At 40.9% G+C, this 21,164-nt stretch overlaps 1 protein-coding gene across 1 annotated transcript in view; it reads left to right on the top strand.

Moving 5' to 3' along the window:
- TTLL1B (Tubulin tyrosine ligase-like 1B) overlaps positions 1-21,164 on the top strand; it is a 65,086-nt gene that overhangs the window by 33,063 nt on the left and 10,859 nt on the right. Inside the window, exon 5 of the mRNA XM_083133549.1 lies at positions 20,613-20,814. Within this exon, the coding sequence (XP_082989675.1) occupies positions 20,613-20,814 (202 nt within the window). The remainder of the gene's footprint in view (positions 1-20,612; positions 20,815-21,164) is intronic.

The raw sequence follows: 21,164 nt of genomic DNA, 5'->3' as shown, positions 1-21,164 counted from the left end.
CAGGTGGAGGTGAGGAAACACAACACCGTCATCGACAGAATAGATTATCCAGGCATCACGTCGACGGCAGTGGGAACGTTGAAATTATCCAAAACGGGCGCAGCGTACTACCAGGCCGGGGGATTCGAAGCCGGGACCAAAATATCGACGAGAAGTCACACGGTGCTCTTTCCCATGCGTCTGCTGCCTGGTTTCTTCTCGGACTACAAGGAGATCATGTGGAAGGGAGGACTGAGGGTCACGTTTCGAAGAGCGGCCAACGACAACGACGCACTAATGCGATACGCTACTTTGGGTCCGGACGGCACCACGCCGATAGCCAACACTTTACCCGAAGCGGCGAAATGCGTCATCCGGAGCATGGAATTGAGAATGCCGGTGGTGGAATACGAAACGAACTACGCCCTCAAGTACAAAGCGGAGATCTTGAAAAGTCCGCAGGTGCCGATTCACTTTCACGGTTACCAGTGCGTGCAGAAGATGGCGTCGGGAAGTCACATGGAATTCGACGTGACGACACAGTTCAACAACATACAGTTCGACATGCCAGATTTCGTCGTAGTGCTTTTTCAGACCGGACGCGATAACGATCAGGAAAAAGATTCCAGCAAGTTCGACGACTGCAAGATCAAGAACGTTTATCTGAAGAACGGTAGGAACGAAGTGTTCCCGCGCGAGAATTACAACCTCGACGTGACCAAAAACGATTACCTCAAACTTTACGAAGCTTACACGGCTTACAAACGCGTGACCGAGGGAAGCGTGGACGTGTACTACGCCCCCAGCGAATTCAAAGCACGGAGACCCATGACCGTCATCAACACATCTAAGAGGAAGCAAGTGGTGGTCAACGATCGTACCAACATCAAGATTGTATGCGAGTTCCACGATGCCTTGCCTGCAGATACTCTGTGCAGTGTCATTCTTATTGCAGAGAAAACATTTGTGTATGACGTCAAGAATGAAAGAGTGACTGAACAGTTTTAAATAAATAATAAAAAAAAAAATAGCACACAATAAGAAATGTGGAATTTTATATATATAAGTACAAATTGCAATTAGCAGTTTCCAGAAGTTTAATTTTGCTGTGCCATGCATGCATGTAATCGAGGAAGTGGAAGTAAATTAAAATTGTTTTTTTTCGCATTGCCTATTACTTTTTGTTGCACTCTGGGCAGGTCTTACTAGTTTGGAGGCGATAGTGGCCCCACGGAAGTGTATGGACCCCACATTCAAGAATACACCTCTTGTCGTCGTGTGCATCCAGAGCAACTTTCCTGACAATATTAGTTGTAAGCACATGATCGACGCTTTGGATACGATGCTCTTTTTGTAGAATGGGCGATTTTGTTCTGAGGCACTCGAGGTAATCCTCAAACTTGAGGTGCTCCCGAACCACTTGCCTGCTTACACCCTTTGCCTTTTTTGTTACAGAACCCTCAGCCCGGATCGCATAGGCTTTGGCACGAAGTCCAGCAAACTCCACAATCACATCCCCGTCTTTCTCGTCCTTGGGTTTGCCGGGTATTTTTTTGTTCCGGGGCAGAATTCCATACCGGTTTAGCGGGGGATAGCCCGATGTGTCGAAGAGCTTGACAAGAGCTGGAACTTTGGCTATATCACCATACGCATCGGCCGTGCGAACATGGTACACCAAGCTGTCTGTGTCTGTGTAGAGGAGCGAGATATTGTGGTTGTAGTGTGCACGTAGTATGCCGTAATATGTCTCGAACATGCACAACTTGCTCAGATCCAAAACTGCAGCTCCCACATAGATGGGCTTGTTGAGTAGCACCTTGCCCCGGTTCATGTGAATCAGAGACATCTGTTCGTTGTAAATTGTTCGAGACCTGAACAGCGGGCTTGCAACAAGTCGACGACACTGTGTTTTCTTCGTCACCAACCTCACATCAACGCGATTTCGCACATTCTCCATGGTCTTCCCAAATACCGCATTGTTCATTAATTTGAAAAAATCGCGATCAAGTTCCGAAGTGGCAGCAGTGCGATGGTTGGTGTTCAGTTCGATGTACGGCTTCACCCATGGAGACTGCCTGAACAAGAGCACGTCGTAAACTGCTTTGACCGAGACCCCTTGCTGCATTAACCACTGGAGGTTCCGGTAGTGTAGCACATAACGCTTTTTGGGCTCCAAGTCCATGACGAGCTTCGGTTGATCCGAGCCAGGTGGACACTTGACTTCCGGAGCAGGCGAAAGGTCACAGAATGTATCCTGCAGCTTCTCGGGGAAGTCAAGGTCCACCTCGGCAAAAAACCCAAACTCGTCGCACTCTTTTTCGATGTCGTGGTATAAAGGATCAACCCACTTAAACTGTCCTGTTGGGAGTGGCTGCATCATGGAGTGCCCGTAAAGATTATTCACATCAGTGTACATGATGTAGCTTGATGGTTGGGAGGGGTCGTAACCAGTGGCCATGTGGTGATTGTTGGCGTGTGCGAAGCGTTGCGACACTTGGACCATGCCGCCCCGGATAGCTCTCTCGATGAAAAGCATGATATCATTATCGGAGATAAGTGAAAGTTTAACTTTAGTCAGCAGGAGCATGGCCGACCATGCCAGTCCAGGAAGGCTGTAAAAATATACAGGGTCCAGGTTGTAAATGTTTATCGCAGTTGCCCGAAACGCCTGGAACACATCGGCAAGAAGCGTCACATCAAGCTTCAGGTATGCATCGTGGTAATCACCGAAAGTTCGGCAACCCAACTTGACCCACATAGACTGAGCATGCTTGTACTCCTCGTCGGTAATACCAGAACCTCTCAGCTGGCTGTAGAACTTATCCTGGGGAGGCAGCAACTCTTCTTCGAACTTGGAAGGGTCGGTGACGTACTCGTAGGGGTAGACCCCTTTACGTCTGATGAGTGCGACATCTAAGTTCGGGAAACTTGATGTGGTAATGGCTAGTTGGTCGTCTCTGAGCTTCCCAGCAAGAGCATCGAGGCTTGCCTGGAGGAACCTCAGAGAGTCGAGGAACCGAAGCTCGATGCTGCTGCTTGAGTCGGGGATCGGCACCCACTTGCTGATGCTAATATAACGCTCCTCGTTCTGTGCCAGGACATTGATTCTCGCATTGTCGTACCCTAGATGTGTGACCAAGTGATGGAAATCATATCCCGAGCCATTGTGAAAAAAGACCGGTATGAAGCGCGGGTCCCTGGCTCTCAAGTTACATCTGTTGCACCACGGGCCAATGTAGCTTCCGGTCCCATAATGGTCATGGTGGTGGACCTTTTTGTTATCGTCAGTGAAGACCGAGTTGCAAACAGGACAATTTAGAGCTATTTCGTGCTGATGCTTGTTTTTGGGAGACAGAGGCAGCATGGGCTTGGGGGCCAACAGCACCTTCCCTATCTTGATGGCTTCCTGTTGCATTCTCTCCAGGAAGTGTTTGACCGGGTCGGGACCGCGATACACATAGGGCTCGGAGGCAATATGTTGGTCTCGCCACACCACAACATAGGAGTAACTCGAGGCCTCGTGGATTTGGAAAGGAATGGTAGAGGATGTTTCGGGGTTGGGCTCGCAGTTAGACAGAGGTTGAAGAAAGGCCTCGAAGTCTGCTACAATATAGGCAGGATGCTTCACCATAGCACTGTGCATGCGAAAGCACTCTACTGCACCAGGTTCGGGCAGGATAATTCGTGCAGGCTTGTTGGTACCACAGTAGAACATGTGGCGAGCTAGCTTCTCAGCAGCAATGTTGGGACCTCTGATGCGCCGGTAATCCTGCTGTTCTCGATTATGAAATATAAACAAGCACCTGCGACACACCTCGACGTGGCGACTATCACTGCTCCGTTGGGTCGAAACAAGCCGAGAGAGGGAACGGATAAGGGTGTAATGGTGATGGGTTTCTTCCTTGATGAGCAGGAGGTTGATTTCTCGTACCTCGTTGTTGTTGCTCACGTTGCTCACCCGGATGGGGTGGACCTCATTTTTGTTCTCGGTGAGACCGTAAACATTGATGGCTAATTGCAGGCCCAACAAGTCACGAGCACGAACCTCAAACTTGCGAATATGCGAGACTTCTACAGGGTAGGCAATCCCGGCCATTGCATCCTCCAGTTCCGACTCATACTGCTTGTAGTGGTTAACACGGTACGAGTGGTTTTTCCAGTGAACAGGGTGCAATGCTGCCAGCACCGACCAGAGGAAGCATTTGGTGTCTTTGTTCTGAATATTGAGAACAGCTTTCCTTGCTTCAACCTCGGGTGGCAGGGCAATATAGCTAGACCCTGCCAGTGGCAGGGACTTGCTAAGTTTCAGACGAAGTTCGTGGGGGTCGCCACACAGCGAACCGCCCGAGCCTTTAGCCTTATGCTCCTCGTGCTTTGCCACAAACTCCTCGACAAACTTGTCGTAGATGCTGTCGAGGTCAGTGATATCTGCCTGATGCAGTGTTTTTGCTTTTGTGGCATGGAAGAATTTATATATTTCATCAGACGGTTTCTTATACTTGCAGCATAGCACAGCATAGAATTTAGTGGAGTATGTAGCCAATGCATCGTTGAGGATGGATATTATCTTAGCTCGCTCGCTCTCCAGAAAACTACGCACATCGCAGAAGCTGTCTGATGTTATGTTAAAATCTTCTAATAAATGCTCAAACGCAAATCGGTCTGCTTTCTTCGCCAGCTTGACGCGTTTGGCAGGTGGCGATGCATCGAGGGAGGTTACTTCTACCTTTCGCTTGGAAGGTTGCGGTAGAGATGTTCCAGTGCTCTTGCAAGTAAGCTGGTGTCGCTTGAAGTTGGCAATAGAAAAATTTTTTCCACACTTAGAGCACAGTTTGGTTGCACATATTCGCTTTCCCGGCACACAAGTACGACAGTGTCTTTGAAAATTTTTACTTGACATAGTAATTTGGCACGTAGGGCAATTTTTTTCAGAACGCATAATGCAGAGATTTTTTGGGGGTATGTTATTTAATACCTAATGCTGTGCAATGCAAAATATAATTGTTAATTTTTTTTTTAACTATTTTCTATGACCTTATTTGGGTTTTTTTTTTTCGCCAAATTATATGCTTCTAGTCTCCTATACAATACAATATACGAACAATATTGTCAACAGTATCATATTTGAGCAGGTCGTTTGTCACCTAAACACTACAGCTCACAGGTTGGCAAAATCTGACATGAAAGCAGATAATACGCTTAAGTCTTATTTATATATAATTTTCACGGGCGTACAATATTGTCAACAGTATCATATTTGAGCAGGTCGCTTGTCACCTAAACACTACAGCTTACAGGTTGGTAAAATCTGACATGAAAGCAGATAATACGCTTAAGTCTTATTTATATATAATTTTCACGGACGTACAATATTATCAACAGTATCATATTTGAGCAGGTCGTTTGTCACCTAAACACTACAGCTCACAGGTTGGTAAAATCTGACATGAAAGCAGATAATACGCTTAAGTCTTATTTATATGTAATTTTCACGGGCGTACAATATTGTCAACAGTATCATATTTGAGCAGGTCGTTTGTCACCTAAACACTACAGCTTACAGGTTGGTAAAATCTGACATGAAAGCAGATAATACGCTTAAGTCTTATTTATATATAATTTTCACGGACGTACAATATTATCAACAGTATCATATTTGAGCAGGTCGTTTGTCACCTAAACACTATAGCTCACAGGTTGGTAAAATCTGACATGAAAGCAGATAATACGCTTAAGTCTTATTTATATATAATTTTCACGGGCGTACAATATTGTCAACAGTATCATATTTGAGCAGGTCGTTTGTCACCTAAACACTACAGCTCACAGGTTGGTAAAATCTGACATGAAAGCAGATAATACGCTTAAGTCTTATTTATATATAATTTTCACGGACGTACAATATTGTCAACAGTATCATATTTGAGCAGGTCGCTTGTCACCTAAACACTACAGCTTACAGGTTGGCAAAATCTGACATGAAAGCAGATAATACGCTTATGTCTTATTTATATGTAATTTTCACGGGCGTACAATATTGTCAACAGTATCATATTTGAGCAGGTCGTTTGTCACCTAAACACTACAGCTCACAGGTTGGTAAAATCTGACATGAAAGCAGATAATACGCTTAAGTCTTATTTATATGTAATTTTCACGAACGTACAATATTGTCAACAGTATCATATTTGAGCAGGTCGCTTGTCACCTAAACACTACAGCTCACAGGTTGGCAAAATCTGACATGAAAGCAGATAATACGCTTGTCTTATTTATATGTAATTTTCACGGGCGTACAATATTGTCAACAGTATCATATTTGAGCAGGTCGCTTGTCACCTAAACACTACAGCTCACAGGTTGGCAAAATCTGACATGAAAGCAGATAATACGCTTAAGTCTTATTTATATGTAATTTTCACGGACGTACAATATTGTTAAGAGCACCAGTTTTTGTAGAGCTCTCTTTTTCCATCTTCCCTCTATACAGTGAAGCTGTAGAAGACACAATTAGCTAACCTAGCATACAACATACTTTCCTAATTAATATGGATATTGTCATACATTCCTCTTATTTTATACTGTTGTAAATGGAAAAGATTATGTACGGTAAATGTTTTGTACATTATAGGGAAAAAATGCAAAATATCCCCCAACTTTAATTCGATCCACCTCTGAATCGAATTTTTTACATATTTTCACGCCGCCATATGTTGTCCTATTTGCTTCTTTTACTTGCCTTGCTTAATTAACTCTCGCTAATTAGCATTTTTTTGGAAGAAGTCAAATAGAACAACATATGGCGGTATGAGAAATATGTAAATTAAAGAATATTTTAGTAATATAAGGGCCCTAGCAATTAGCTTCGTCGACTAAGAGTACTCTTTTAAACATCTTCAGCTATCGTATTACTACGTGAAGACGTTTAAAATGTTTGGGTGTTGAAAAAGTTTGACCCTACTTTTTATTTCTATTGTTTGCTAATAGATGGCGCTAGTAGTACCCCCTCCCCTCCCTCTCCCCTCTTCTCCTCTGCTGTATGACAAATAGCACAAACATAAAAATCAAGATTTTGGAGAGCAAAACATAAAATTTGCATGCATCTGATGTCGAACTAGGAACTTTTATCTTTCGGAGAGTCAACATTATTTTTTTACTCAGTCGTCATATAACATGAACACACGCAAATATTCACATGTGCTTTTTATTATTTTGTGTTCGGTAAGTACAAGTATATTCTTACATAAATTATTGTTTAATTTAATAAATTGTAAACTCGGAGCCTGCTATACTAACACTCCTTCTGTCTATTGAAAGCGAATGTTGCGTGCATACGGAAATAACACAGAAAAAAAAGCGGATGGAAGCAATTTAAAATCAGTGGAGCAAGGTTAGTATTACGAGAGCGTAAAAACATGTGCTTTCATTCAACTTCGAAAAATAAGAATAAATGTGTGCATACAGAACACATATGCTTTCTTTTCACAGTTGTAAAATCATATAAATTGTACATGAAGTAAGTTGCGGGAAGGCTCTCTCTTTTATGTCTGTGTATATGTTGTACAATTAGGTACAAGTATTGTACAATTAGGTACAAATTGTTGTACAATTATTTCCCCCAGTTGTCCAGTTGGAGTTGGGGGCATAACACTGGTACTATTTGTAATCACAGTGCTTACTCATGTATTTTGTTTAATATTTTATTTCAAATTCACTGTCAGAAACTAGTGTTGCCAGTTCCTGGATGTAGGTTTACCTACTCTGTTGGTTGTCACTGTCAAGCTTCCAGTATTCGTACAGCATAAAAAGCTATAACCCCCCCCCCTCTCAAAATATATACATTGTATACGCCAAGATGCTCAATAGCCTAGCAACACATCATGAAAAAACATGCCTAGAGGACCCAATGGGTTTATAAGTCAGTGCTGCCAACTCCTATTTGTAGGTTAGCTTAGCCTGTGAAAAATCATATAGCAGAATTTTTGTAGAGTGGGTAGGCAACACCGACGAGGCTCGAATCATCATTTGAGGCTCGAAATCATCATTTGATGCTCGTCAGTGTTGGCAATTCCTATTTGTAGGTTAGCTTAGCCAGTGAAAGATCATATAGTGGAATTTTCTTCGGATGGGTTGGCAAAACCCAAGCCTCAAAAAAAAAACATCCAATAGAGTTGCCAAATATAAACAGAGGGCAATAGACCCCCCTCATAAAAAACTACAGTAAAAACCCACAGTGTTGCCAACACTAGGCCCCCAACAGTATTGCCAAACATAAAAAATACATAGACCCCTCAGGTCCTTTAATAAAAATTTACAGTGAAAAACCCAGTAGGTTTAACAACACTGTCAATCTACGACAGTGTTGCCAGATGTAAACAGAGGGCAATAGACCCCCCTCATAAAAAGCTACAGTAATAGGCCACAGTGTTGCCAACTCTGCCCTCAAAATATACATCATAAAAAGCTACGACGAGCCTCAAATAATAATTCCAGCCTCAAAAAAAAATTCAGAACTCTCATGTACGCTAAGGCTAGTGGGGTTAACATACACCGTAAAAGGCTACGCCTCGCCCGAACACATGTACACTCACACACACAAAAAGCTAAAAAATTATACACCGTGAAAGGCTACGCCGAGTTGGAAACACTGCTGGTGAGGTTAACATACACCGTGAAAAGCTACGCCTCGCCCGAGTTGGCAACACTGCTTGTGAGGTTAACATACACCGTGAAAGGCTTCAAAATATCAGTTGGTGAAATTTTCGTGGGGTGAGTTGGCAACACTGAGCCTCAAATGATGATTCGAGCCTCAAATGAGGGCTTAGAACCGGGCCACTAGGTCTACTGAAGTCCACTTTATGCACAGTAAGGCTAATCGGGACTGGACTCATAGTTTAAAGTGCCTCCACTGGGTATCGAACCCAGGACCAAAGGTGATCGAAGAAAACCCGACACTACATGTCAGTTGTGGATTCATCGCGGTTTCTTACTATTCAGGGACTTGAATTTCGAGATGATGAGTCTGAGGAAACCTTAACAAAGGGGATTTCTTCGATACTTTTGAAGCTAATGCTAACTAACTAACTAACTAACTCTCTAGCCTTCTTAAACCCGAATGTTCATGGCTGCAGCAACACAGGCCTTCCATCTGTCCCTATCTTGAGCAAGTTCTATATACTCTTTTCCATCCCTACCGATTTCCCTTAGGTCCATCTCAACGTTGTCCCTCCATCTTCGTCTTGGCCTTCCTACAGGTCTCTTACCATCAGGCTTCCCAACAAGAATCCTGTAAACTCCTCTTTCCTCTCCCATTCGTGCCACATGGCCTGCCCACCTAAGTCTTCTTGATTTAATTATTCTAATAATATCTGGACATGAATACAAATTATGTAGTTCTAAATTATGTAACCTTCTCCACTCACCTCTCCTCATCCCTTTTAGGTCCAAAGATTTTCCTGAGGATTTTATTTTCAAATACTCGTAATTTATGTTCCTCTTTCAATGTAAGGGACCAAGTTTCACACTCATATAATACTACAGGCAAAATTACGGATTTGTATATTTTAACTTTTAGTTTCTTAGATATTAAACGAGAAGACAAAAGTTTATGAAGAGAGAAGTAACATGCATTTCCTGAATTAAGCCTACTTTTTATTTCCTCTTTAATATAATTTTCATTTGTTAATATTACTCCTAAGTATTTGAAATTGGAAACTGGTTCAAACGAGTTGTTATCAATAATTAGATTTTGATTATTACCTAACACTTGGTTTCGGCCTTTGAAGCTAATGAGGGGATATTATTTGGAAATGTATTGAACTTGAACCTTAAAATGCAAATTACACTTAAAGTCGATTCAAAACATATCGCGGGCAGGTAAAAGAACGCTTTTTAGGATTTGCCACTCTTCAATCATTAGATGCAGGTTCGCTCTTTCTCGTACATATCAAAATCGAGGAACTTCATCCCACGAACTCCATAGGTGCCTGTAATTGTGTAGCACAGACATACGTTGGAGTGGTAGAGTAAGTATTGCCAGGGTCAGAATATTTCTTGAATTATGAGATAACTGTAACCTTTGTCTGATTTTTTATCCTGTGATAACATTTCCCTGAAAGGTGAAACACAAATTTTGCCCAAAACTCTTCAGCGTTACGAAGATGGTTGTCCTTAAAATCTTTGAAAAGGCTTGCTCGAAACAGGATGCTGGATGCAAACTGCCTCATTTGGCTGTTCTTGCCATTGAGAAGAAATGTCAAGTCCTGGACGTACCAAAGGTGGGCAATGTGTTCTCCAAAGCACATAGAGCAGAATTCTCCTACAGGAGAATTGCACTTCAGTAAGTGCCTCACATTGTTTCTAATACTTAAGAAGATTCATTTCTTCCAACGTCACGTTTATTTTGCAAGAAAATTAAACTCTTCGAAGCATTATTTTCATCATTTATATTATTATCTTATAACTTAAATATTTATATCAGTAGTTTCATCTCAAGAAAGACGATGAATTATAAAATTATGAATGTCTTTCAATACTGAAATAGGCCACTATAGACAACGCAACTTACCAATAAAAAAGAATTAATGTCTTTATTAAAACGAATCATGTGGAGATAAACTCGTAATCAAGAAGTAAATTTAGGCAGTAAACATCCACTCTAAATAAAAGACACACACAAAACACCATACATGAATATAATAATAATTATAATAGTAATAATAATTATTATTATAATTATTATTATAGAAGTATATATATGTGTAGTGTTTTCAGGCGTTTTAATGTAACTGCCCCCTTACAATATTTTGTTGCCAGCCTTCCCCCCCCCCAGTCAAATTTCCCTGGCGCCGTCACTGGTTGGATGTAAATTTATTAGGACGAGGAAAGTAACATTAGCTGTTGACAGTGTTGCACCAAAGGACGTGATATGTGCTACTGTTTGTATAAATGATAGGAAATTTAAGCAAAAATGTATAATTGTTGAGACTTGAGAGTTGTTTCCTTCATTTGATCTTAGGAAGAGGTTTTCTGAGACAGAGTGGGATTATTTTACACATACATGGGAAAGGGTGGTTGTTTAAAGATAAAGACGTATTTTGCACATTTTTTAAAAGTTCAGATAAAACGAGAATTTAGCCTTACTGTTATGAAAAGAAATAACGCAGTACGGGGAAATAATAACTTCACATTTTTCGCACCTGGTGGGATGCAACACAAGAGTATTGCCGGAAGTCTATGAACGAAGATGAAGAAGGATATGTGAAATTTGACTTACCTACGGGTGAATTAGTTTATTCTAATATTCTTAAGGTTGATATTGTTTTTCTTTTGTTTTTTTTAAGTCCACTTGATTCGCAAATAGGCTAAATCGCGAACCGACCTAAAGTTTAAAGTGCGATCCGATCCACTTTGTGCCTCCATTGAGTATCGCCGCGACGAACCTTCATTACAAGACCTCGACGTTATTACTACGCCATCGGGGAGGCACCCAATTTACACAAATATGTTGATTCCAATAACACGTTATATGCATAATCTGATAATGATGCACTTTGGGTGCATCTAAACATATTTTTTTTCAATCATTGAAGTTGACATTTTTATAACTTCAGGAGGCACGGCTCTGTAAACGTGCGATATAAAATAAATGCAGGTTTGCCTTCCATACGTGGTGGTTTTCTCACGTTTCTTCGCTTCGTAAAACATACACTTTTGCAGGAAAGGCTTCTTGCATCCTCCTGGGGCCTTGCTCTAGCTAAACAAAAAATATATTTGTTTAGCATAATCGAGGGTTACATATTCCTGCCGAACTTACTAGAAAACAAGGATTCTATTGGGATCATACTGCTTTGAATGACAGTATCAATGAAGTTTTATGTACGCTACTACTTATAATAATGAGCATAAAATATTAATCAGGAACTTTATTTTTCGTCAACTAGATGTAACATCTTTTTTTGTTATTCAGCAAATATTCAATTCATCACCTTTTTTGACATTAATTTTCTTGCCAGGACAGCTGTTTTTATGCAGATTTTGACGATCTTAACTACACGTAAGCTGATATTAGCTAATATTTGTTCTGTTATATTACTATTCTTCTACCATCTTTGTAACATGTCATGCAATAACAATAATAGAATTGATTAATTTACATATTCAAGTGAATAGACCTATGAACTATATTAATGCATTAATTTAAACATTTGCTTAATTAATTTGCATAAGATTCGGTCAAAAGAGATAAATTATATAATATATTAGTAGAGTTTGGAATACCTAAGAAGCTTGTTAGTATGATAAAAATATGCACCAGTGAAATAGAAAGTAAAATTCGTGTGGGTATTAATATGTCTGACAAATTTACAATTCATGATGGGTTAAAACAAGGAGATGCATTATCTCCATTGCTCTTTAATTTTGCCTTAGAATATGCTGTTAGGAAGGTAAAAGAAACTAAAGAAGGACTAAAATTAAATGGTGTGACTCAGTTGTTAGCATATGCAGATGATGTAGACTTACTGGGGGATGATGTGAATACAATTAAGAATAATGCTAAAATATTTTTCAAAACTGCTAAAGATATAGGTTTGGAAGTTAACAAAGAGAAAACTAAATATATGCTTACAGGCCGAAACCAAGTGTTAGGTAATAATCAAAATCTAATTATTGATAACAACTCGTTTGAACCAGTTTCCAAATTCAAATACTTAGGAGTAATATTAACAAATGAAAATTATATTAAAGAGGAAATAAAAGGTAGGCTTAATTCAGGAAATGCATGTTACTTCTCTCTTCATAAACTTTTTTCTTCTCGTTTAATATCTAAGAAACTAAAAGTTAGAATATACAAAACAGTAATTTTGCGTGTAGTATTATATGGAAGTGAAACTTGGCCCCTTACATTGAAAGAGGAACATAAATTGAGAGTATTTGAAAATAAGATCCTTAGGAAAATCTTTGGACCTAAAAGGGATGAGGAGAGGTGAGTGGAGAAGGTTACATAATTTAGAACTACATAATTTGTATTTATGTCCAGATATTATTAGAATAATTAAATCAAGAAGACTTAGGTGGGCAGGCCATGTGGCACGAATGGGAGAGGAAAGAGGAGTTTACAGGATTCTTGTTGGGAAACCTGATGGTAAGAGACCTGTAGGAAGGCCAAGACGAAGATGGAGGGACAACGTTGAGATGGACCTAAGGGAAATCGGTAGGGATGGAAAAGAGTATATAGAACTTGCTCAAGATAGGGAAAGATGGAAGGCCTGTATTGCTGCAGCCATGAACCTTCGGGTTTAAGAAGGCTAGGGAGTTAGTTAGTTAGTTAGTTAATTGTTGTCGTTAATGTTATTATTATAATTTTTTCTGAAACACTTGGCTAAGAGCCTCCCCGATGGCGCAGTGGTAGCGTCGTCGCCTTGTAATCAAGGGGTCCCGGGTTCGATACCCGGTGGAGGCACAAGTGGTTCGGATCCCACTTTAAACTGTAGGTCCAGTCCCAATTAGCCTTACTGTGCATAAAGTGGACTTAAAACAACAAATCAACCAACCAACCAACTTGGCTCAGACACCCTCCCCCGACATATATTTCTAGATGCGTGCCTGCCGAAGGATAAATTAGATCAAGCGGTGGTGGTATCTGACTTAGAGGCTAAAGGGAAAACAAAGAAGTATGTGCGTCATAAGCTGAGCATAAGAAACAGCACAATATCACAAAGAAACACTTGTCGAAACTTAGAACATAGAAGATTTTAAACGATATTAAGAACAATAAATGCTTTCTATTTGTAATATACTAAATATTGAAATTTTAAATAGTCTTTTGTGTTCGTACTACACATTTAAAAACTTTTGTGTTGCTCCCCAACGCCAAGCTTAGAATTTAAAGAAAAAATGTACATTTTCATAGTGCACGGAAGTTCGACATTCAGAAAGAAAGAAGGTCTATTGGAAACATTTCAAGACTTCCAAAAGGTATAGCAGTAATGAAAAAGAGCACTCACTTATACCGTGTTTGTTACAACCTGTCCGGCTTCCCGCGGTAGTTGATCGCTGGCTTTTCTAGCATAAACCAAGCGGTGTTGCTGCTGAAGACCGCCTGAACTCCGTGCTGGGGAGAGCCAAAGCCAGGCAGAAAATTAAAATACGCAATGTGGCAACAACGTGGCTTCCATTCGCTCCTCGCTGCCCAGCAGACGACTTTTTTCTCGTTTCTCATTGGCACCAAAACTGTCGAGCAATCGCTAGCGCGGGAAACGGGACAGGTTCTAACAAACTTGGTATAAATGTACGATGGATAGACAGTTGTATGAAGCGAGAAAAACCACAAGGTAGATTTCATAAGATACCTAGCAATCAGTAACCAACAAACTGCATTTTTAATATTAATGTCCTCATGATTAACTAATCTTATTTATTCTCACCACGCAATGGTAAATATTTGGAGCTTTATCCCAATTTCCAGAAAAATATTTCGTGTTTCTGCTACTTTTGACTTTTGTTGGCATGATATCCCGGATCACTTTTACGAGACGAGACGAGACAAAACGAGACGGGACGAGACGAGACAGAACCCTTCGAGACGGGACACGAGACGGGACAAACGAATATTTTCGAGACGAGACACGAGACGAGACAGCATTTTCACGAGACGGGACGGGACAGACCAAAGTCTCGTCTCGTCTCGTGGGCAACACTAGTTGTAGTAAAGAGTCCAGCGGACTTTCAAGGCTTTGATGCCGACTCTTGTTTCCGTCTTTTCGTGGAGCGGCATACACTCAAATTTGTTGTCCCTCAGTTTCCAGACAAATAACCATTGGTATGACTTAAGATGACCGGACCCCTCTCCGATTTTCTTCATATTTGGCATACTTACTAATTGAGGCCTGCTAATGACGAATCTGAAGTTAAAATTTGTCGGAAACGTCTAGAAATTGCAAAATAATTGCGAACCATTGACGCTAGCCCCACGAACCATTGGCGCTAGCCCCACGAACCATTGACGTGTGGTTAGGTTAGGCAAACATAGTTAAAATTTGGTGTCGTGGTAGTATCAGGAATATATAGGCTATATTTCCTTGTGAAACAAAAAAGTTCGCGAAAATCGACGGTTTCCATTCCGAAAACTAGCGCCTTATTTTAGCTTATTTTGCAATTTCTAGACGTTACCGACAACTTCTAACTTCAGATTCGTGATTATGAGGCCTCAGTTAGTGAGTATGCCAAGTATGAAGAAAATTTTATGATGCCTGTCCTCGGTCGAACATTAGGCAGGAAATCAGGGGAATTTGGAGTCACAAATGGGTCGTTGTTCCTTGTCGTCGAATTTTCACTGGTGGCTTGACAAGGAAGGACAGAGTTGTCAGTTACCAGAAATACAACCTTGTTATGATGCAATTTTTCTTTTCACAACAATTACGTTTCTCTTCCTTCTATTCAAGTGCAATCGCGCTTGCAGAAAAAAATGAGCAAATAACTGATTTGGAAGCGCGAGGCCCTGTGCGGTGGCACGCGTCGCACACCCCTAACGGCGGCCTTACCCTATACAATTTTAATAAATTTTATTTACTCCTAACTAAATAAAACCGACAACAACTAAAACCCATTGTCAAGAAACATACTCGTACATAAATGTCTCGAAAATATGCATTACCGTTACGTAGTTGTAGTGGTGAAAGGAATATTCGCGAACGCGTCGGTATCCGTGTGACCAGCGTTCGTTCAATTCGTCGTATCCTGGCACGGTTGATTAAAAATCAAAATACCGTTGTATACAGAGGTTTATTCATTTATATTGAGCCAAATTCAATGTGCGACTGTAACGCGCATGTGCAACGCATCGCCATGAGACCAGGAGACAAGCAACACTATCTCGTTAGTCACGCAGTAGAGCAGTGTGGTCGAGCATAGTCTGATGCCACCGAAACTGAACAGATTCTGGGAGGGGTACACTGTTGCCCTTTCAGACAGTTCACGGCGTCGCGCATCGTAGAAATGTGTAAAGTGCGTAATGTTCGTGTAGATCATGCTACTGTGATTCGTATTATACGGAAATATGCGGCACAGAGTCCTGGGCCCACCACACCGACGTGAGCAGCTAGAAACCGGCCTCCCGTGAAGAGGACCCCGCCGCTATTGCGTGTTGTTCGGCATATGACAACCTCCAAAAATCCTACCACACAGCGTGCAATGGCCAGTAAATGCCACACACCGCAGGCGACAATCAACCACGCCATTCACAGGGATTTACGCCTCAGTGTCGTTCGCAAGAGTAGTGTACCAGCATGAAATCCCAGCATTGTACGGACAAGACGTAAACTAGGTTGAACTGCACCAAGACAAGGCATCCAGCCACACGGCGAAAACATGGCTGGAATTCTATCGCCGTATGGAACAGGAAAACTGGAATTTCTGCAATTCCCTTCTCTGACATCCCTGTCAAGAGTCCAGATGGCAGCCCAATGGACTAATGTGCTTCCGGACTCCTCAAGCGGCGCCTGTCCCATCGTCGAGTCCGCACCATCTCCGGTCTGTGGAAAGCCTGTAACGAAGAGTGGAATGTAATACCCATGGTCTAGTTGCAACGCGGTCTCCTGCAATGGAAACACCTATGCCGGGCAATAGTTAGTAGTGGTGGCCTGCAGATCGAACACAACCGGTGGTGGAAACACTGCATTTCCTAGGTAAGTGGCACATTCGAATTCGGCTCAATATAAATGAATCAACCTCTGTATACACAGAAAAAGCTAAACTAACTTGCAAATATTAATAGCTTAGCCTAACAAAAACGTCCAAGATTATATTAGCAACAATGTCATGATGTGATACGTAACATCACACAAAACCACCCATTACTCACGGCCAGCTTTATTCAAGATCTTTAATAATGCTGGCCGTGCCATTACTTCGATACAACATATTTCCGCGAGGTAAAAACAGCAAGCGTTCATATTAAACACGATCTTCATAAAGACTGCGAAATTTTCCACTTTCTTCGCAGTTATACGGAGGGTTGCCAGCACTAAATTTACTATCAATGTCGAATGCAAACACGCGTAACCCACAGAGAATAGTAAAATTACGGTAATCATGTACACGAAAGATTTCGATGTTTCACGTAACATCAAAATTGTTCAAGGGCACGGAAACCACAAATAAGACATATTTGATCCCAATAGTAGCAAATAAAACCACACATTATGTCCCTACAAAACATCTCTGCGAGCTGAGAACACCAGGAAATGTTCATAAACAACATAAGCTTCATAAACCGTACAAAATTTTCCACTTTCTAGTGGGGGTTGGTAACCAACAAAATTCAACCGGCATGCAAGTGGATAAACACGTAATGTTACGTGAAATAAGTAAACACTTTCGCTACGTAAAAGTCATCCAATCGAATGCAACACTTGATTAAATTAAATGTAAGTCAAAACAAGTCATGTACTCACAGATTTGAACCAACGAGATACTCTTTCTGGATGTATTAATTGTGGAGCACAGAAGTTGAAGAAATTGTAGTGTAACGTGAAACACGAAACGCCAAACACAACTCCATTGATGATCTTGTCTTGAACACTTTGCACTGAATCATTACGCCGTCACGAACTTACACCACCTTTCTACAAATCATCTCGAACTTAACGGTTATTGTTACAAGACGTGTAAAAATCTATATTAAGCTGTATCGAACCTTTTCTGTTGACAAAAAGCACCGTCGTTGCAACAACACACACCATTCAACACGGACGGTCCGGGACTCGACCTTGCTTATCCAGACCTACAGGGGGCACTTATAACTACAATGCCACCTGTTGGTGGAACATGTGAACAAGTCTTTCCGAAAAATCTCAACTGCCAGCATGAATTATGACATTAAGCCAGTGTTATTATTATTGTTAGTAAAGTAATTACGAAGCATTAATATTATTTGCAAGCTGCGGGAAAAAGAGAATAGGGGAAGAAAGCCCTCTTACAAGAAAAAGGTGATGGGAAATATTATCTGTATAAGGGAAAGGTGAGGTACAACGAAGCTAAATTTAGTTGGGACCATCTTTTCTCTTAAATCCAGCTTCTTTTTTTCCACTGCAGCCAGGACACGAAAATATTCCTGTTTTCGTTATAAGAACCACGCAGATACGTATGGTATATCATTAAAAAAAATATGAAGGGGGAGGGGGGGGGGCTTGACAAAATTTGTAGTTGGTTGCAATAATTTCAACTTTTGTTTTTTCTATTTAGTTAGAATGCTTCAGAAATAGGTGGAAAAACAATTGAAAGTTTATTTCAGTGGGGAATTATAATATGATGCAGTGAAGGAAAAAGGGAAAGAAATAGATCAGGAGCAGGCATGCAGCCAGGAGGGGTTCAGAGGGCTGAAGCCACCCCGAAATCCTACAAATGTCTAATTTAAATAGTGTATAGTGGTATTTAATGTTATCTCCTTATCAGGATTAAACATCTTATATAATAAGTTGTAATATAAAAAAGCTTCTAACCCCCGTTTGGTGATAAGGGATGAACTTCTCCCCTGAAATAAAATTCTGGCCAGACGGACCTGATCAGAAAAGTAGAGTAACCATAGATTCAATGTCGTATTTGGAAAATTTCAGTAAATTTCATTCGAAACATAGTGCTGTAAAGCAAAAGGTTACAAATTTGCATCCTGAAGGGGAAATCCCCTCACTCCCTACAAATAACACCCTTGATGGAATAATTTTTATCTCACCCCGTTCCCCCAAGTCCTGATTTTACGCTCTGAAAATACAGTATAGCTTCGATTGTACAAGCAGCCCCTAAGATAGGTAAATTGTTCATTGCAATTACCTTTCTTTTTTTTTTACTTCTACATCTCATGTCGTTTGAAGGAATGGCATTCTACTGACACTGAAGCAGACATTATTCTATGTTTACTGAGGGTTTGGTTTTAATTCGTGGCCCTCAAATTACGTATGATTGTGGGGACCAATTTACCGTTGGCTCTATAACACATTGAAAAGTGGAGAGCAGAGTTGTGAAGATCGTTTACCACGTGTGTCATTAATGAAGTAACTTAATTTTACTCTGAATGTTGTAGCAAACTTTGCCACGGTTTTCGCGTATCCCAATGATTTGAACTCACGCCTTCGGTGTGAGCGGTCCCGGGTTCGATATCGATGGGAAACCAAGTTTCCTGTGTTGACTCAATACAAAGGGAATAATTGGAGAGTTACTTGAAAAGAAATAGTGAACTCGGGTCTCAAAAACCCGAAAGTGGAGGTGATGGAGTTCAATACCGACCATGAGTCGCACACAACGAAAAACACGTTTGACATGGCATGGAGTTTAAGGCCAGGATGAACAGTTTGTGTATACCTTTCACCGCGGCGAGTGCTAGACGGTCGTAAGAGGATGAGAAAACTTAGCATTCTTATGGGAGTATTATCTCACTTGTTCTCTTTGGAATACCAAATTTCCGATGGCTTAGAAAAACACATGAACGGAAAGAGGACACGGTGAAGATTTGATATCCTAGGAAAAAGTCGAAAACTTGCATTTGATTAACCGTAACTTGAATTCGTTGTTTTTTTTCTCCACATGGAATGGACGGGAACCTGAAAATTCTTATTTATCATATTTTTCAAACACCGTGTCCAGCTTAATAATCAACTTGAATAATCGCTTCCACTTGCAACATGAAATTCATACTCTCTTGTCGGGTTTCTTCATAATAGCAGTGTCAATTCCGACGATATTGAAATAAATGCACCCTTAGCGCGACAGTCACTCTTCGCCTTATTTTTTTTAACGTTGCTTGTTCTTCGAGTTAATCGCGGCGACGAGAATGATTAGATATAATTGATTAAGTAACACCCGAGAATGTGATCAGCACTACGCTCTCAACGCTGTTGCCTACCAGATCACCTTCTGGCATTTGCCAGCAAGCTAACCAATACTGTGCTGTCGAAGATATGAGGCGCTGTGGATACGAAGGGCGAACTCAACAAACGTACATTGTGAGGGAATGCGTTTCAAGTTGTCAGTCACAGTTCGAGCTCCACAAACAAAAACTTATTAACAGTAGATCGGAATCTTTCATGCGTGATTTCCAAAGTTTTTTTATGGAGTTCGCACTGTTCCTGACAACTTCAAACGCATTTCCCTCACAATGCACGTTTGTTGAGTTCGCCCTTCGTGTGAGCAACGCCTATCAACCTGGTTGCTCTCGGTTTGTAGTGCATTGCTCTACACACAAGAAACTTTCTGATTTCAGTAAAGCTAAAGCAATGCATGCAAATCACAAACAAAAAACAAATCTATAGTTGATATAATCAGCAAACGCAACCATGGCACACTAAAAATGAAGTAACGTTTTCATGTTCAGCATTAAAGAAGGAGCACCAAAAGTACTTCATTTACACAATGGAAAACAAATCTAAACTATAACAGTTTGAGATTTGCAGTCCCGCATGCCCTATTGGAAACATTGACAAAGGGGTGAAAATTTGAGACCATAAAGATTTCCTAAATTTTGAAACTTGAACTTTTCAAAGTATAAAATATCAAGATGAATTTGTAATTAATACATATGAAAAACATACCATTTCGGTGTAAGCAGAATGTTTCTTACCATTTCCATATTGTTTCTCCAGGTACATTGACAATCCATTGTTAATTGGTGGAAAGAAGTTCGACCTGCGGCTGTATGTTCTGGTGACATCCTTCAGGCCTCTCAAGGCTTATCTCTTCCGCTTAGGATTCTGCAGATTCTGCACCGTGAAATATGACACCAGCATTCAAGAACTGGACAACATGTATGTGCATCTCACCAATGTGTCAGTCCAGAAACATGGAGTGAGTTAAACACTTTCTTTTGTATTTTCTCTTTTCTTAACTGTAAGTTAGAACTTGTACTTTAATCCCCTGAGGGGTGTAGGGCCGCAAACGAAGGATCTTCAGTCCACTCTGAATCTCGGCTGGATTTCTAATTCTCCTTCAGCTTAGCTTCCATATAATTGCTAGTCTATCCTGCTTCCTCTCCTCAATCCTCGCTGATGTTATATCCCACCTACTAAGACTGTGTCCAATCCAACCACATTTTCTATCCTTGATTGCTTCTCCGATAGAATTTTGCCAGCATCTCCTCTAGAGCTCTTCGATCGATATTGTCTCTGGCAAGGTTCAAAGAGCGAAAGAGACGATCA

Source organism: Lepisma saccharinum, chromosome 13 (assembly GCF_977018435.1).
Source record: "Lepisma saccharinum chromosome 13, izLepSacc3.1, whole genome shotgun sequence".
Lineage (NCBI taxonomy): Eukaryota > Metazoa > Arthropoda > Insecta > Zygentoma > Lepismatidae > Lepisma > Lepisma saccharinum.
Note: the sequence above shows the minus strand (reverse complement) of the source record. Positions and strands in the feature narration are given on the sequence as shown.